The sequence below is a fragment of the Vespa mandarinia genome, chromosome 5, assembly GCF_050613455.1.
Source record: "Vespa mandarinia isolate Hongniang chromosome 5, ASM5061345v1, whole genome shotgun sequence".
Taxonomy (NCBI): domain Eukaryota; kingdom Metazoa; phylum Arthropoda; class Insecta; order Hymenoptera; family Vespidae; genus Vespa; species Vespa mandarinia.
The window spans coordinates 7,079,482-7,097,500 of record NC_140814.1 but is presented as its reverse complement, the minus strand read 5'-3'; the positions used below and the strand labels follow the sequence as shown (position 1 = coordinate 7,097,500).

The 18,019-nt window shown below is 37.0% G+C and overlaps 2 protein-coding genes and 1 long non-coding RNA gene across 8 annotated transcripts in view; 2 read left to right on the top strand and 1 right to left on the bottom strand.

The window, feature by feature from the left end:
- LOC118441953 (uncharacterized) overlaps positions 1-3,907 on the bottom strand; it is a 12,467-nt gene extending 8,560 nt beyond the window's left edge. For all 3 annotated transcript variants that reach the window (XR_014982168.1, XR_014982169.1, XR_014982167.1), the window contains exon 1: positions 3,768-3,907. This is a non-coding gene — a long non-coding RNA (uncharacterized LOC118441953). The remainder of the gene's footprint in view (positions 1-3,767) is intronic.
- LOC118441941 (uncharacterized) overlaps positions 1-13,948 on the top strand; it is a 35,235-nt gene extending 21,287 nt beyond the window's left edge. Inside the window, exons 2-15 of one of the 4 annotated variants that reach the window (XM_035867020.2) lie at positions 58-329; positions 3,897-4,134; positions 4,217-4,325; positions 4,489-4,513; positions 4,606-4,786; positions 5,096-5,445; positions 5,885-5,951; positions 6,310-6,633; positions 6,866-7,019; positions 7,212-7,537; positions 8,559-8,672; positions 8,840-8,926; positions 12,612-13,283; positions 13,388-13,947. In XM_035867020.2, the coding sequence (XP_035722913.1) occupies positions 313-329; positions 3,897-4,134; positions 4,217-4,325; positions 4,489-4,513; positions 4,606-4,786; positions 5,096-5,445; positions 5,885-5,951; positions 6,310-6,633; positions 6,866-7,019; positions 7,212-7,537; positions 8,559-8,672; positions 8,840-8,926; positions 12,612-13,283; positions 13,388-13,555 (2,832 nt within the window). In that variant the 5' untranslated portion in view covers positions 58-312 and the 3' untranslated portion in view covers positions 13,556-13,947. Of the gene's footprint in view, positions 1-57; positions 330-3,896; positions 4,135-4,216; positions 4,326-4,488; positions 4,514-4,605; positions 4,787-5,095; positions 5,446-5,884; positions 5,952-6,309; positions 6,634-6,865; positions 7,020-7,211; positions 7,538-8,558; positions 8,673-8,839; positions 8,927-12,611; positions 13,284-13,387 lie in introns of all 4 variants that reach the window. The other 3 variants (XM_035867021.2, XM_035867018.2, XM_035867019.2) reach the window with 3 other exon arrangements.
- Positions 13,949-14,086: 138 nt separating this feature from the next.
- Positions 14,087-17,873, top strand: LOC118441837 (uncharacterized). Its single transcript, XM_085657142.1, has 7 exons — positions 14,087-14,154; positions 14,368-14,642; positions 14,740-15,004; positions 15,084-15,472; positions 15,532-16,156; positions 16,229-16,891; positions 17,192-17,873. Exons 1-7 carry the CDS (start codon positions 14,087-14,089, stop codon positions 17,871-17,873), a joined length of 2,967 nt encoding a protein of 988 aa, XP_085513268.1.
- Positions 17,874-18,019: the final 146 nt, after the last annotated feature.

Here is an 18,019-nt window from a genome sequence, read left to right as displayed (position 1 = left end):
TCTCTCTCTCTCTCTCTCTTTCTCCCTCTCTTTCAAATGCTCGTCTTGCTTTTACAGGCTTTTCTCGCTTCGCGAGTTCTACCTCGTTCAATTCTATTCGAGACCGGTCCCTGGCCTCCTCGTGCATGCCGTGAAATTATCATAGACCGTGGACGGAATTGAAACCTCCCCCCTTACCTCCCCATTAGTTCCCCCCTTTCTCCCACTCCCCTCTATTTTCTATACTAGTCAGGCCCCCTGTTATTATTACACTTACACGCGTAAGCGATGCATACGCGAATGGAATGCAAATAAGAAGAGGAACGAGCTACGATGCATTCTAATAATGGGTAGGTAGTAGTAGTAGTAGTAGTAATACATAGTAGTAGAGTAAAGAGGGTGTAACGTAACTTTGTAATCGAAATTACGTGCCTCGTAAATAGGATGACGTTACGATCCAAAGAAGAGAGAAAGGGATGGAGGATGAGAGAGAGAGAGAGAAAGAGAGAGAGAGGGAGAGTGAGTGAGCAAGCATTGATCAGGACAGTAAATTGGGATAGAATCTATAGTAACATTTTAATGTTTACGATTATTACGAAAAACTTTAAAATAAAACGATTGTTTTCTTCGCTTTGTTTCAAGTCGCATAAACGAGCGTAATTTTATACGAAAGATATCTAAATACTTTGAATTGTCGATTAGTCAGAACGGGGATAAACTCATGTTAAAAGAATCTACTCTTTTATTCTCGATGGAGAATGATCAATTTTTTTATTCCAGAAATTTACGGAAATGATATCTAATTTCTTCTACTGCTGCTTCTTCTTTTTCATTTTCTTTTATACGTATAAAATGGAACCGGTTTCAACACACGGCTCTCCCTTTGTTCTTCGAAGATCGCGCGAAAATACGCGTCATACGTCTACGATCGCGGTCTCATTATAACCGACTATACTAGAGTGCCTTCTTTCCGTATAATCGCTCAATTTCAAAAGAGAGCAGAGCAGATTCGCCCGCTAAACCGGTTCGAATTAAATTCTCAAGAGAGAGATAGAGAAAAATATTTTGCACATGACTAAATACGTATATATATATATATATATATATATATATAAAATATAATCTATATATATATATAATATATAGATTCATTATTTTAATATTATAAATTATTATACATATTTATAACATAAGTACGTGTATATACATATACATAGTAAGTGCATATACGTGCATAAGAATGTGCAATACAAGGTCTACGTATTGAATTTCTTTAAATTTGCTTTCGATTTTATGCACAAGTATTGTGCAGGCAATCCTAAAGGAACGAAACGAATTGTCACGGTGTCTGCCCTTTGTCAGGCTCTTCGTGTCTCATGAACTCTTGAAACGAAATAATGAAAACTTGTTAGCATAAATGTCCGTGAAAAGAATTTTGATAATTGAGATTAATACATTAAATATATATGTAAGTATCTTATATATTACGAGAAGTCAATGTCGCATTGGTACGTGACGATTTAGAGACGTATAACAGTCGTAACACTTTCGTGAGCTCGATCGTCAAATGGCGATATCGACAACGCTAACGGTATGTACACGTATCTCTGTATATGTATATGTATATATATATATATATATATATATATATATATATATTTCTTTCTCTCTTTCTTTCTCTCTTTATGAACGGATGCGAATTCTCGTTATTATTACTATTCATAATAGTCATGGGTGTTCCATCGAAGGAAAAAGAAAAAAAAGAAAACAACAAAAAGGAAAAAAGAATTACCCGTTTTTATTGACGCTTCTTCTGTTGCTCTCTATTGTCAGAATGTTACACAATGATTCCAGTTGACATCACCTATCTACACTTCGCAAAAAAATTGACGCAGAATACAAGTCCCTGGCCCCGTTTTTTCTCTTCTCTTTTCTTCCTATTTCCTTAATGAACGATGTTTTTTTAATTGTACTTGAAAAAAAAAAAAGAAAGCTTGAGAAATGATTGTAATCGATAACTCTTTGATTTCGTTTGAAAAGGATCGAGGGAAGTTTCAAAATCTCTAAAACTATTAAATTTGGACTTAAGGATATCCGTCTTTCTGTCTGTCTGTCTGTTTGTCAAAATCTGATTTTATCGATACTATACATTGAATTTCCTAAGAAAGAAGATTAATAGAAAAAGGGTAAGAGATAAACGTCACGTCGAAAGCTATTTGGCTTATAGTCGTCGAAAGGTATTCGCCTACTGAGAAATGGAAGAATCGATATCAGCCACGGTCTAATCTCGTGCCAAAAAGCTAGAAAAGGATGGATCGTCGATCGAACTTTTGGTCTCAGTGAAGTTGTCGAGACGTCTACGAGAAAAATAATGTTCCCCTTGAGATAGATAAAAAAGAGAGAAAGAGAGAGAGAAAGAGAGAGAGAGAGAGAGAGATTGAGACATAGTTATCGAAGATGGCAGTCGGAGTGATGTCACCCTTACTACTTTTTTCATCGATGTTCAGGAATAAAGAGAACTAGGAAGAGAAAAGGAAGGAACAAGCATAGATAGGAACAGGAAGAAAAAAAAAAGAAAAAGAAGGGAATCGTATAAAAGAAAAAAAAAAATATATATATATAGTTATATTCTATACCATACAAAAATAATAGAACAGATAAAGAGAGATGGAAGAAATTGAGGGAAATAAGGAATTAAATGAAAGGAGAAAGAGAAAATATTAGAAAATAAATCATTTAGCAAGTAATTTCGTTGTAATATTTACAACTCTTTCTAATGATAGTCATTTACTATCATCCTACATCATTCTACGATCTCTCATATAAAAAGTCATTGCGCATGATCTTTTCGATATTCAAGAGAAAATGAATTCTCTATTTCATTACGTACTATTGTATATGTATAATATATCTTTCTCTGGACTCTCATCTTTTCTTACTATTTCACGGTGAAATTCGTAAGGAAAAAATATATTATACATATATTTTCTATAAGATATATATATATATATATATTATTAGTAATAATATATATATATATTTATTTTCCTTAAAAGAATTTGTATTATAAGTCATTCTTCAATTTCTTTTTTTTTATTTCGTTTTTTTTTTGTTCTTTTTTTCTTTACTTCTTATTGACCTTAACGAAAATTTAAAAATTCTTAAACACACGGAAACGTACAATGAGATAATGGTGGTTGACTAAAGTTAAACCAAAGATAACAAATACGTAATAATACTATTTGATTGTGTTCTAAGTATCTACTTAAAACATAACGATAAGCAGAGCATGACACACGGTCGCGCATTTAATGACTTTAGTTACGCGGAAATACGATCTTGCTATCTATCCGCAAATATGAGGGACACGCTTACAGGTAGGAAATACGATGAAATTTGATCGTGCATTACATATATAGATATAGTAATAGAGAATTCACCATCCGGAGTGTTCATGGGCATAGAGGAAAGGTCGGAAATCAATCGGAAATGTAAGTAACGTGCGGTCGTACCGCCAACCGCCTGCGAAAGGTATACAGAAACAGAATAATACCTACGCTAACTTTCTACGAGTTTCTGTGAATATCACGACAATTCGTCGTTCTCTTTGTCATCGTTTTGCTCCATAATAATAATAATAATAATTATTATTATTATTATAATTATTATTATTACAGGGGAGTTTCACACACGATTTCACAAAGTACCATCGTACTGGAAAAACTATGATGAGAAAGTAAAGTCTCCTTTATGCAATATTCTATGAAGAAAAAGTTGAGATTAATTACCTGTCCATTTTGGTTATGGATATATATTTATATCCTACGAAAATTTATACACGTTTCTTCTTTTCCATGTTTGGCCAAAGTTTGTGATGTAAGAACAGGCAATATCCAGGCATCCTTCGATGTTTACAGATCCGGTGGCTCATCCAGCGCGTCTAGTGCTGGAACGGGATCATCGAACGGTGCAGGTCCTGGAAATCCGGTGGGAGGCGGCAGAATGGCCGTCATCGGTGTTACCAGGCACGTTAGATTGAGACGTCGAGGTGCATCCGGTTTCGGCTTTTCATTGAGAGGTGGTAGAGAATACGCGGCTGGATTTTACATCAGTAACGTTCAACCTGGTGGCGAAGCTCATAGAAATGGATTAAGGGTCGGTCAAATTAAATCGATGACATTAAGAACAAGATTTATCTTCAATTTATATTCAATTGACTTGTACTTGTTCGTTATAGGTAGGAGATCAAATTCTCAGGGTAAATGGATATCCGGTTGAAGATGCCGTGCATCAGGAAGTTGCACTTTTGGTGAAAAATCAGCAGGTCCTCGTACTGAAAATCCGAAGTAATTATATTATTTTATTATTTACATTTTTCAAGATGAATTTCAAATTAGTTTAACCTAATTTCGAGAAAATTTCTTTATTTCTTTTGTTTTTTTTTGAGGCGGTGAGGAAGGGAGAATGAGAAATAACGAATTATCATCTCAATTTTTCTCTCTGTTACAGGCGTAGGGATGATACCGGTGAAAGAGTAAGTAACAATCGTTAATTAAAAGTTCGACGAGTGTATTAAATCCACCACGATGATTCTTTCGTTCTAAAAGTCGTTTACGATTCGTAAAGCAATCCAAACGATCCGGTTACCTGGCACATGGTGCAACAGCAGCAACAACAGCTGCAGTACAACGAGACTGGTGTGGGAGCCGTTCCAAACAGTGAAGTTAGAATCCGAATACTCGTCGGTGAGAAAGGTCGCCTTGGCTGTGGTGTTTGCCGAGGCATCGTACCTGGCCTCACCGTTCAGGTTGGATGAACCTATGCACATAAAACCAACTGTTTTCAAAACTGATGCTAATATATATATATATATGCTGATACATATATATATATATATATGTATGTATGTATGTATATGCCTATACGTATATACCATATTGAAATATTGCAAGAATATCATATTAATTTTATATATTACGTAACATAAGATAAGAAGATAATGCGCTTAAATCATTTGATATCGATTCGTACCATTGAGATCGTAATGAAAATGCGATCTAATTAAGACTATCTAAGAAAACATTTGTACGATAAAATTATTCGAACGAACGTATAGGGTACAAGGGAAGGTGGACCTGCTCGAGCGGCTGGCTTGAAAGCTGGTGACGTGATCGTTTGGTGCAATGGACAACGATTGACGGATCTTCCCTTCGAAAGAGCCATAGAGGTAATGAGAGGATCGGCTGTCCTTGATCTGATCGTTCAACGACCACCACCCAATCATCTTTACGATTGCCCGGAACCACTCTGGACTCGAGGTTCAAGCGGTTACGATTCCGAAACTTCGAGCATCGTTGCGACTAGTCCGTCGCCTTTACAAAATCCTTCCTCGTCTCCTCAACATCATCGAGATCCTAGAATGCAAACACGATATCCGCGAGAAGATAACTGCAATCGAAACGGCAGGTAAGATGATCTCAACGAAATCATTACCAGACGATAAAACTTCATTTTTATCCTCGATCAATCAATCCATAACACAAATAAATGATCGATAACGTCAATGCATTAAAGCGTAATCGAGATTATCGAAGCTTATCGATAATTCGTTCATTCGTTGAATAGTCTACCATGTCAATGAGATGTATCTACGATTAGTCATATATTTCTTTTTAAGTATATTATATTATTGTTCATCGATGAACGCGAATCAAGAGAAAGTTCGTCCTATTAATAGGACATTTCACGATAACTATCGTGAAACCAATGGATTCCTAAGCATCGTTTGAATATCCGCCAGGCTCTAACCGAGCGTTACTAACATAAATCTTCCGACGGGATTCATTTTATCGAGATTAGAAAGTCTCGATGTGAGTGAGCTCATACTTTGTTTCTCGGCCATTAGGATCTGCTGCCCCCTCGCACTGTCCACCAGCAGCTGCACCTCTTCCGAATGGTCTCACGTGGATCAGGTAAGGGATAGAGAGATGGTTATTCATCATCGACCAAGTGCTCTCACTCTAATATCTCTCAATTATGCATATGCCATGCGATCCTCGTGTCTGTTCTGTTTATCTGCGCTGTCTCTCTCTCTCTCTCCCTCTCTCTCTCTCTCACTCTCTCTCTCTCTCTCTCTCTCTCTCTCTCTCTCTGTCTTGGCCTCTCTCTATCTTTATTTTTATCCTCGAGGACGACGAACGACGGTCGTAAGTTAATTTATATCAAATTACCTCATCGAAAGCCAAAGAAAGAAAGAAAAAAAAGAAAAAGAAGATAGAGCTCCGTCGGAACAGAAAAAAGACAGAAAATATATCGAAACTCGATTTTTAGGCACAGGAATGGATACGAAAAGCGAATAACACGACTGTCATTCGTGTGAACCAGAATCAGGGGCTAGTGCAGAATCAAAATCACAGACAAGTACCACCGGGTCATCGTCGTTTGAATTCCCGTGGGAATTATGAAGATGAGATCGACAATGAGCCACTCTACGATCCTGTAGCGCCAAGGATCGATTACGAGGTACACGATTTCGATGCAAATCCAAGGGACGAAGCCAATCGTCGTTTAGCCTATCGACGCGACAATATCAGACAACAGGATGTCATTTACGATGGCCCTGCGGACGAATTGCCCCTTTATCATGCTTCCAAGGTAAGCAAAAAAGGAAATACCTAACTTTTTCTTTTTATCTCGTCTAAAGCCTTTAGAATAGACTTCCTAATACAAGTTTCCTCGACTTATTACTTTGCTCGGAGCGTTCTCTTCACTTTTTCTTTTTATTATCTTCTTCTTCTTCTTCTTATTCTTCCTTTCGTTCATCGACGTACCTTATAATTCTTTCCGTTAACTCTCTTCCTTTCGTTTTTCTATTTCTTTTTTCTAGGAAAACGAGCAGCACGATGTTAATCGATTGGCAGAACTGCAATTGGTACAGAGACAGACCGAAACGGAGAGGAAGACGATAACGACTGTGGAGGTTCATCAATCCATTTGTCCTCCGGCTCCTCCACCACCTCTTCCATACAAATGGCCAGCAGGTTTGTTACGACGAGCTATGTTGATTTATAAATAACCTATATAAATATATGGATACATGTGTATGGAAAGAAAAAAAGTCTATACTAGAAACCTAACATATTACGTATATCAAAACTCGCGTTAGAAAGTGTAAAAAATTAATAAGAAGACTCGAACGTTACGTTATCCTTTCCTTTTTATTATTTCGACAGACGCTAAGCCTATGAACGCGATGGGAATGCAAATGGGTAGCACAATGTCGATGGGTAGCACAGGATCAACAGAAACCGAATCCAGTCTTGAGTCTTCCTGCAGCAAGGATTCAGCATCAACTTCCTCGTCTTTGTCAACGTCGTCCTGCGAGCCACCTTCTTCTACTATTTCCTTTGGTTCAACCACTGCCGCATCCACTGGATCAAACAAGACCAACGAAAGCCCGTCAATTACTACGCGTGGATCGAATTTACGAACATCGCCTATAGCCAGCACAGATCTAAGCACTGCCATAACTCAAGAATTACAAAGGCGAGCTCAACAGGTACTCAACGTCTCCTCCGATTATTCCGATCATTATCCAGCTTTTAATTAAGAGAAATAGAAAAAGATACGACAACGACGACGACGACGACGACGACGACGACGACTACGATGACGATGACGATAACGATGACGACGACGACGACGACGACGACGACGACGACGACGACGACGATGATGATGATGATGATGATGATGATGATGATGATGATGATGATGACTGCGACGACAGAGACTCACCATTTACGGGTTCGATCCAAGTCAGAAATCGGAAAAAAACAAATATCGTAATAAGGGAAATTCCGTCGGTTCGATTATTACGTTGATACTAACTCTCTATCTATCTATCTATCTATCTATCTATCTATCTATCTATTTCTTTATCTCTCTCTCTCTCTCTCTCTCTCTCCCGCTCTTTCCTTATGATGAAGTAGGAACTGACATTCTCCTTCGATTTCCTACGAAGATTCAACGTTTCCCTTGTACTGATCGAAGGAGTAGGCAGCGATAGAAAAGGAGGGAAAGGCAAGGATGCCTCGCAATCCGTTCAACGTTACGTCGTTATTAGCATTTCGAAACAAATCACATTCTAATGAAGTGTAAAGAAAATGTCGGTTATTTCTTTCCGCAGCCACGCCGTATTCTTACGCATTGCCTTATCTCTTCTTTCGATTCATATATATGTACATGTGTATGTACGAAGCATATAAATCGAGGATTAGAGACCCAACGTTGTTGTAAACATCGATCGTACGATGGTTTTACGAGCGACTCTTGCCGTAGTAAGCGTACGTTTGGTATGCGGAATTTCACAAATGTTAACATACTCTTTTCGTGAGTTCGAGCATGACTTATCGTTCATGATTTTGCGTAGGTAGACACGAGATGCAAATCGATGAAAAATCCTTGATAAATCTATGTATATATCGTTTATATGCATTTTCTTTTTCTTTGTTTTCTTCCCTTTTTTTTCTTCTTTTTTTTTCTTTTTTTTTTTTTTTCTTTTTTTTTTTCTTATTTAGAGAAGTATGAACGCAGCTAAGGCGGAAGCCTCGAAGGACAAAACATCTGAACCTCGGAAAGTACCAAATCCAGAAGTACTTAGGGCGCAAGAACAAAAAGTGACCCACGACAAGGTTAGTTTCTTATATTGTTTAAATCAAATTAAAACTTTCCCATGATATAAAAGAAACAAAAACGAAGAGAGCCGATCGACACGGTAGATTTAACAAGTAAATCATTCGTGAAACGCTTGCTTTTCCTATTTTCCTTATTTTATCTTCGCTCATATTATCTGTTTCAGTTAATGGAAGAGTTTAAACGAGCACATCGAAAGATGTTCAATGCCGCACAACAGAGGGTCCAATTTTCAGATCAAGTTACCGAGCCGGTAAGAGAATCGATCGTCCTTAATTTATGATAAAGTCAATGTTCTCTTACGTTCTCTTTCTCTCTCTCTCTGTCTCTCTTTCTTTACCCCTCACCACCACTCTCCGTTCGTCTATCTCTTACTCGCATATTTCTTTGATTTCACGAATTTAATCGAATCATCGAAGAACCTCGGGAAAAGACTTTTTATACGATGTTGACCTAAATGTTGAACGTCACATGCTATTTATTATCAGTAATCTATGCTATAGCATTGCATTCGCGATAAAAAAAATATTATCTCTGAGTTAAATCGAGCATATAACAGCTACCGTAACAGATACCCTTCGTTTACCGTTCGTATTACGTATCGCGACGAACGCGATCGAATTCGATTGATTATTTTTTCCGATAATCACCGATCGCTCTCGAGAAGACATACGTTTATCAAAGTTTCAGTGAATTCAGTGAATGCTCAGTAGAGCAAGCATTTTATCGTACAGATCGTTACCAACGACGTAACTCGTAATTACTTTATATTAGAAGGCTTTCTCTATTTTCCTTTTTTTTTTTCTTGTTTTTTATTTTCTTTTTTTTTTCTTTTTTTCTTTTTTTAACGCTTAATTACCGAAAAGATCGACTAAAAAGGGAAATTTTAGTTTCAACGAAGTGAAAGCAAGAATATAACGAGTATCATCAATTGCTACGAACATTCGCAATCGTATTTAGGATTAATAACATACATACAGATAAAGTGATTCGTATATATAAACTTTCCGACGCCGATTACGTATTAAATTTCGTGTCACCGTAGAAAAAAAAAAAATACTCCGAACTTTTATAGATTAAAACTTTTTAAATCATCTTATGAAATAAATTTTCTTCTTTCCACTTACTCTAACGATTTTAACGATCTACGTTAGATATAGTAAATAAAAAAAAAAAAAAAAAAAAAAAGAAGGAAAAAAGAACAAGCGAACGAACGAAAAAAAAAAAAAAGAGAAAATAGATATTAACAAAATCATAAAAAGTGTGTCGACTCAAAATCACGTAATAATTAATAAATAACATAATATTGATCTAATTAAAATTATATACCGGATATATGAAGTTAACTTAATTCAAATATCATCATCGCGATAATTAACACGACGAATGATCTTACGAAACGATAAATATCAAATTCCAAAAATGGAAAGAGAGAGAGAGAGAGAGAGAAAGAGAGAGAGAGACAGATAGATTCATTTGATGACAAAATGGAACGAGCTTTGAAGATTTTACGTTCTAGTCGAGTCAAGTCGAATAAGTGCGCGCGCGCGCAGTCTCTTAATTACACAGTCTACGTTAGTGAGGACCTGCCGGAGCAAACAGATAAGAGCACAAAATTATAAAGTCACCGTAATATGCTCTCTCTTTCTCTCTCTCTCTCTCTCTCTCTCTCTCTCTCTCTCTCTCTCTCTTTCTCTCTGTTTCTCTCTCTGTAAATATATAGTCGTGTGGAACGAAATCCACGACAAACTTTGCAGAGGATGTAACGAACGTACATCTACACGAATAAATGTATATATGTATTGGTCTACACACAAATACACACCTGCAGGTTTCCTCGCGATACGATTATTTAGTTGCGACGTTGGTACCGTCGAAACGACGTTCACGAGATAGAGCGAGGTAGTTTGCACCTTAAAGTCACGAACATTGCATCGCTTTGTCACGCGTTTTCTCTCTCTTTTTCTTTCTGTATTTCTTTCTGTTTCTCTTTCTCTCTCTCTCTCTCTCTTTTTTTCTTATTTCTTCTTCGAGTTCAATCGGTGAGACAGATTGACCACCGATGATTTGCTCGAAAAGATAAATTCGACGATAAACGAAGTTCTCCTTTTATCGTATCGCATACGCGAGCCTTACAGTGATTAATTATTTCACGTCAAAAGCGTAAATAACATCTTGAAAATGAATTAGAGGTGTGTGCGTGCGCGTTAATACATGTACGTATGTATATAGAGGTAAACGTAGTGTATATTACACATAAAGACAGATGATGTCTTATCCTTTCGATAGAATTAATCCTATCGATCTTTATTAACGAGTATCGTTATAATTACTCGATCCTCTTTTCTCTTTCTATTTCTCTATCAAACGCAACGATTAACGAGCCACCGCCACGCTCTCGGGAGCATCTTCGACGACTTTCTCCGAGTTCATCGAGTTTCATAGTCAGCTGTAGAAAGGATCAGAGAGGGAGGGAAAAAGAAGGAGCAAGCTAAAAGAAAAAAAAAACACAACAACAACAACAGCAAGAAAAAGAAAAAGTTAAATAAAAGAGAGAAAGAAAAAGAGACTGTGAAACTCAATAGGCCGATCGGCACCTTTCTTCCTTTCGTTACAATCTAAAACAGTGCTTAACTTCTAATGCTAGTCGAGAAAACGCATATAAAAGTTAGTCTAACGAGACTCTTATTAACGTATTATCGTCATTGCTTTTTCTTATCGTCGACTAGTTGGGTGCTATCGAAGCGTGAGTCGGATACTCTTAGCACCTGTGTGTGTGTGTGTGTGTATATATATATATATATATGTATTATACCGATCGATTTGTAATAATAATCGGATAAGCAAGCTCAGTCCTTCGATGTCCACGCGTGCGAACGGACGTCTAGTATCTCTTTTTCCTCTCATTCGATTTACTCGTCTTTCTTTCTCTCTCTCTCTCTCTCTCTCTCTCTCTCTTTCTTTTCTTTTTCTCTCTTTCTATCTTCTTGCATTGTCGGTTTCTTGCGAATTGCGGCAGACGCGCAAAATAATAGAAGTCTCTTACATAAGAACGCGAAGGAGCGCGACGTAAGAAACGGTTGCGTCTGTTTTCAGTTACGCGAGGACTGAGCTCGCTGTGCGATCGGTTTCAAGGTAGCCTTGTATGTACTTTTATACATTGACTGGAATATATATATATATATATATATATATATATATATATATATATACATACGTACACATCCTCATCGGAAAATGTCATCTCACTCCGATATCTTTGTGAAATAATAATTGTTCGTTCGTTTCTCTTCCGATTCTTCGAACGTATCAGGAAGTCCGGCAAGAATTGGTTTTTACGATTAACGAGTTCCAAGATTGGTAATAACGACAACGTGGTTGGTGAATCTAACGACAACGTGATCGTACTTTTCTCCTTATTCGTTAGAAAAACCTGATCCGAAGGACTTGGAAATAATATCAAAAAAGAGTTTGGAAAAATCTCAGTTGTGTTCATAATCATTAACATTATTATTATTTTTATTATTATTATTATTATTATTATTATTATTATTATTGTTGTTGTTGTTGTTGTTGTTGTTGTTGTTGTTGTTGTTGTTGTTGTTGTTGTTGTTGTTGTTGTTGTTGTTGTTGTTGTTGTTGTTATTATTGTTGTTGTTATTGTTCGATTATGAATTTTCGAAGATAAACTTTCTACGCTCGTGGATGAATAAGATATTTATATTCGAAGATGAATAACTCAAGGAGGACATCGACAAAAAAGAGTGTGTTGGTCACTATCACACCTTACACCGTTAGTACATATACTAGCTAAACGAAAAAAAAAAAAAAGATTGATATTATTCTGAGAAAATTGTTTGAATAGGTATCTAGTCTGGATCAGACTAGAATATTTTGTCTAAACGTTAAATCTAAACATTGTGTTTGAAATGATATAGGAACAGGAGAAGAGGGTGCTCGCAAATGGCTCCAACACTACGAATTCTACTAATGTAAGCAACACGACAAACGCAACGAATACAACGAGCAATACGAATACAACGAGCAATACGAATACAACGAGCAATACGAATAACAACACAACGTCGGCTCCACCACCAGCTCCTCCGCTTCCTCTTCCAACAAAAACTACGACGAGCGAGGACTCCGTGGAGATGCAAAGTATCGAATCATTTAAATTGAAAGACACACCAAACCCAGTGATACCTAAACCACCACCGACTTACTTCCCTCTTTCGAATTCTTCCTCACCTGGATCTAATGGGAGTCCACGTCACGCTGCTACCGGAAACAAGACGCAGGTAATAAAAGAAAAGGATCAGTCGACGAGTCCTGCTAACGAGACGAATAAAAATTCCACTACAAACAACAATGCTGTCTCGCCAAATGGTACTGCCGGTCCACCTAAGCCAACCGTTGGAAAGGTCGCCATTAGGATAGGTGCTTACGAAGGTGAAGCTAAACAACCTGCCAAGCTTGATTTCTTAGCGCAACAACCTCGAACAGAGAAGAATGGAACCGAGGAAGCTAACGGACCGGTTGTATCCAGACTCCAAAACGAACTGGCTGCTACCTTGCAGAGATCTAACCTACGAAGGAAGACGGAAGGAGTAAGAATTTATATTTATGTTTTATCGAACGAGCCGAGTTCTTCGAATTTTTCTAGAGAACGCATTTCTCATAACTTTCACGTTTAACATTCTTTTTCTTACAGGAGAATCAAACGACTGCCAAGTCAATACCAGAGAATACGGTGATGTCCGAGAAGGAAACAACGAATCTAGAACCCAACAAGCTTCCCCAGAGCACCGTAGAAAAATTAGCCTCGGCACTAGGCAACAAAGTAACGATCAGAATAAATCCTGAGGATGGTAGCCGATAAAAGAATATATTAACGTATATAAATATACATGCATATCGCGGAGCTCTTGAGACTTTGTACATTTTTTTCCACCTCGTTTCAGTATACCTGATTCGACTTTATTATATAGATATATGAAGAAGAAACGAAAGAAAAAAAAAAGGCGCTCCACCGAATCGGTGAACATCTTTTTTACGCATATGTCTTTTTTATATGTTATTTATTACCAATATCGTAATAACGAATAAGGAATGAAATATTAATCCTTATTAATCGAGGCTCGATACCGCGTGGAACACCATTTACCGCACACGCTAGGTTCATGCCTTTAAATATAGTCTTCTTCGACTGCGGCTATGTACGAAACTTAGACTAAGTATCAAACTAAATAAAGGCGTTTTAACGTATCACGAAAATAAATCAATATTTGCTCTTCCATCCTTTCATTCCTAAACTTATAGCGAAGGTAATAAGTTCGTCTAACTGTTTCAACAATTTTAGATCGATATTCCAATGAGAAAAAAAAAAAAAAAAGAAAAAGGAAATCTCTAAATGCCTGAAGTTGAAACCCCAATCGATCGAGAGATCGTTGTCATCGTTATATTGGCATCGACGAAGCAGTAGGTAACCATTCCACATGGCAGACAAATTCTTCGGAAATTTACAAATTGTTCGGTTGTTTGAAATATCCCTAAACGATTCGATCGTTTCGTACACGAAGTTTCAGTGTTTCTTTGACACCCGTTATCTAAAGAGAAATCTTTCATGCGAACCTCGCACGACTCCACCTGCCTCTCACGCCGATACGAACGAGCCCAAACGGAAAACAACAGGATCCAAAAACTCTTACTATCTGAATATTGTGATTTTTCTGATACCGTTCTCGTTGAATCTCCTTTCGCTGAAACCACTCGTAATGGACACGGTTTGCGTCAAGTAGCACTCGGTCTGACATCTCAGAGATTGATCGTAGCTGCTGATGTCTTCAAAAAGAATTCCGATAATTTTCTCTGTCCGGCTGACCTGGATCCAAGCATCGAGAGTTTCGAGCTCGTTTCTGTGTATCCTCTGGAATATATAACATTGAGTATATTCGCGAGAAGACAACGTAAGACTTTAAAAGGAAGGTACATATATGATATTACGAGAAATATATCCTACTTCTTATTGATATCTATGCTTTTAAATTAATTGTCTTGGATCAGGTATTTCTTATAAAAGTAAGATATTTCTTAGGCTGATAGACGGCAGAACTCATTATTACGAGCTCGGTGGAATTCATCGCAGGGAACTGTTCTGGAAAATTTGGTGCGATCAGGTACGAGATTTACTCGTGAAAAAGACAAAAAGTAGCTCGTTATCCGAGACCAGTGCTGCGAGTTCTTCAAGTACGACCACCGTGTACTTTCTATCATCCGAAATTGAAGTTGATGATAATTATTCTGGAAAAAAGAAAAGAAACGTGTACAGGTGTGAGCGTAATTTGTAATGATCATTACGTAATATTTCTTGAATGAGATAAAAGAGAAAAATTAACGATTGAGTGCAGAGTCTGGGCTCATTACGGAGGTGCTGGTGATGGTATCCGTCCAAATTGGCCGCACAAAGACCTCTACCTTGGACCATCCTATAATGAATTAATGTTCGGTTATTACACTCCTATACCTGTGAGATTTGCTGGGGCTAGCTTAGAAGAGATCAAATATACATTGGCTGACCATTCTCTAAATAAAATTGCTAACAAGAAACCTTGTCAAAGTTGGCCGGAGTGTCGTAATATCAAGTATAGAAAAAAAACGCAACATGACGACGATCTGTGCGATGTTCTGTTCATTAGAGAAAAAGATCGACAGATCTTTACTAGCTGTAATTGTTCCTCATGCGATCATCGCAAATCTCAAGAAAAATTACTCGGAACTCAATGGAAAGAAAGTTGTGGTTAGTTTCTTGAGATTTTTGTTAATTTATCAAAAATCAAATACATATTTTTTCTTTAGAATCTACGAAGAGTTCGAGAAGAATTTTGGACAAATCTACGGAACATTCAGGAAAGAAACCAACAAAATTTATCCGCATAAAGGAACAACAGCAACCGAACATATTGATATCGAAAGTCTCACGATTTGGATTCGGTGTTCCGGAGAAGTGTAATTCGGCTTTAGTTTTAGATTCATCTAAAAGAGGTTATCGTTACAACAATAAATTGACCGGGAACCAGAATCCAATAGATATCTACGAATTGATTGAGAGTAGCGTCAGGATGTGGGAGGATCGGCAAAAGGGTCGATCTAGGCCAAGGAAAAATCGAAGACACTTGAGGAGATACGGCTTGACCACAGCTGCATACTTCTTTCGTGCTCTCGGACCTTGGTCTATTCAATCCGGGGAACGAGAATCCGTTCAAGGTCGTAGAACATTGAGTGAAGTGAACATAAGAAGACAATACGTGGAACCTGAACTAAGATTGCCTGTCTCTCGCCGTCAGCTCGTAGCAAGCGTGTCCTGCAGTGCTTTGGAACCTGGAGGATGCAGTGCTATCGGTCCAGCAACGAGAGAACAAGTTATACTATTCTGGACTCCGGAATATTGGTACAGACCCAGAGCAGCGATCACAGCTTACAGGTTATTTTTTGGAAGTTTCTGTTAGCCTCGTCTAACTGTATTACCTCGAATATAATTCGTGATCGATGACAGAGAACTCAGAAGACACCTGGCATCGATCAAAGATTTTCAACAGAAGAAAGAACGACAGAAGAATGAGAAAAGATTCTTCTACGTTTGCAAGAAATCCCTACCCGGTAAAATGATGATGATGGAATCGAACGTTTCCTTGGAGGAAAAATCGGGCAGTCTGTTAAAACGAATTTTTTCTACAAGTGGACCTAACAAAAAAAGAGATAAGAGAAAGGAACGTAAGAATAAAGATAATGATGACGATAGTACGATGTACCAATTGAAAAGACACTTGAAAATGGAAATGCGTGTTACTGTATGGGACTTGGATAGCAATACTCTGGCTAAACAATTGACTATGATAGATAGAGATCTCTTTATTCGTATACCTATCTCGGAGATTGAGATCATCGTCTTTCAAAAGTCATCGAGAAATGCACCGAATCTTGGAGCTTGGGTTGCGTTCGGTCATAGAATAACTTGCTTAACGATCAGCGAGATACTTGCTATGAAGAAGATCGATATGAGAGTTAGGATCATGGTTAGATTTATCAATGCTGCGAACAAATGTTTCGACATAGGAAATTTTCATTCTTGCAGATCTATTTTAGCTGGTCTCCAAGCACCACCGATTTATCGGCTGAAATCGAGTTGGTCCTATTTACGAATTCATCATGCCAACAGGTATCTATCTATTATCTTTCTATATTAAATTTTTACATTGTAATTATTTTTTTATTTTGTTTTAAGCCAATCCTAATTTGATTTTCATTGATTTTTATATCTCATGTATTCATTTACACGTAAATATACTTTCAAAGCAATTTTTCAATATAACTTATTTCCTACGGATTTGTTTTATTAAATAAATGAAATGTCACGTCAGAGATGAATCCATAATGCGAAGGATTATATTTGTTCTTTAAACAACATCAATCGAATATATATTTTATGGATGTAACCTTGAAGAAATTAAAATTTTAGATATTCCATTATGGAGAGACTCTGCAAGATTTATAAAAGTCCTGACTCTTGGTTATATCGAAAAGCATGGGCAAAAGCAAAAAGAAATCCTCCTTGCATGCCTTACATCGGTGATCTTATAATCAGACTTCTCGGTCTCCATGTATGTCAATATTTCGAGGAAAATATCGTATCGACTAATTCGAAATATTTTCTATCGAAAAACATTACGACTTTACCAATATCAACTTACATGAAAACTTTACAAGATAAATCTTTCGAGAAAAATTATACGAAGTCTCCTATCGATTCGAACGAGCAAAAACAAAATTTAAGTACACGTATTCTCTTAGCTACTCTAGCAAAATTCAATTACACGAAATATCGAAATATCATAAATAAAGAAGATTTTTCGATTGCGTTCAGACAATGGCAATTGGCACGAAAATATTTCGATCGTTGGAATTATATAACCTTAAAATCAACGATCAAAAAACAAGACGAAGAGAGATTAAAGAAAATGAATTCGAAAAGTAAACGAGTCCTTGATTTATCGATTTGGTTAGGTGATTGTCAAAGATTTGCACGAGGATACAATTTTACGAGAGATTCGCTCGCTTATGAATTTTTGTTAAAAGCACGTTATAGAGAGGATCGTGAAAATTTTTTTATCAGCTTGAAACTTGAACCTCCTGATACTTGAGAGAAAAAAAAAAGAAAAGAAAAAAAAGAACGACGGTGATCATGATGATTAAAACTTATCTTTGTAATAATCTAATCAACGTCAGCATAATTTCTTATCCTTTTACGAAAGATCATTCTAACCCTAAAATATAAAACGATATCTAT

Coding starts and splice junctions, on each gene's coding strand:
- LOC118441837 (XM_085657142.1), top strand. CDS start 14,087: ATGCCTGAAGTTGAAACCCCAATCGATCGAGAGATCGTTGTCATCGTT. Junction 14,643..14,739: donor TATATTCGCGAGAAGACAAC/GTAAGACTTTAA, acceptor GTCTTGGATCAG/GTATTTCTTATAAAAGTAAG. Junction 16,157..16,228: donor GCAGCGATCACAGCTTACAG/GTTATTTTTTGG, acceptor GATCGATGACAG/AGAACTCAGAAGACACCTGG.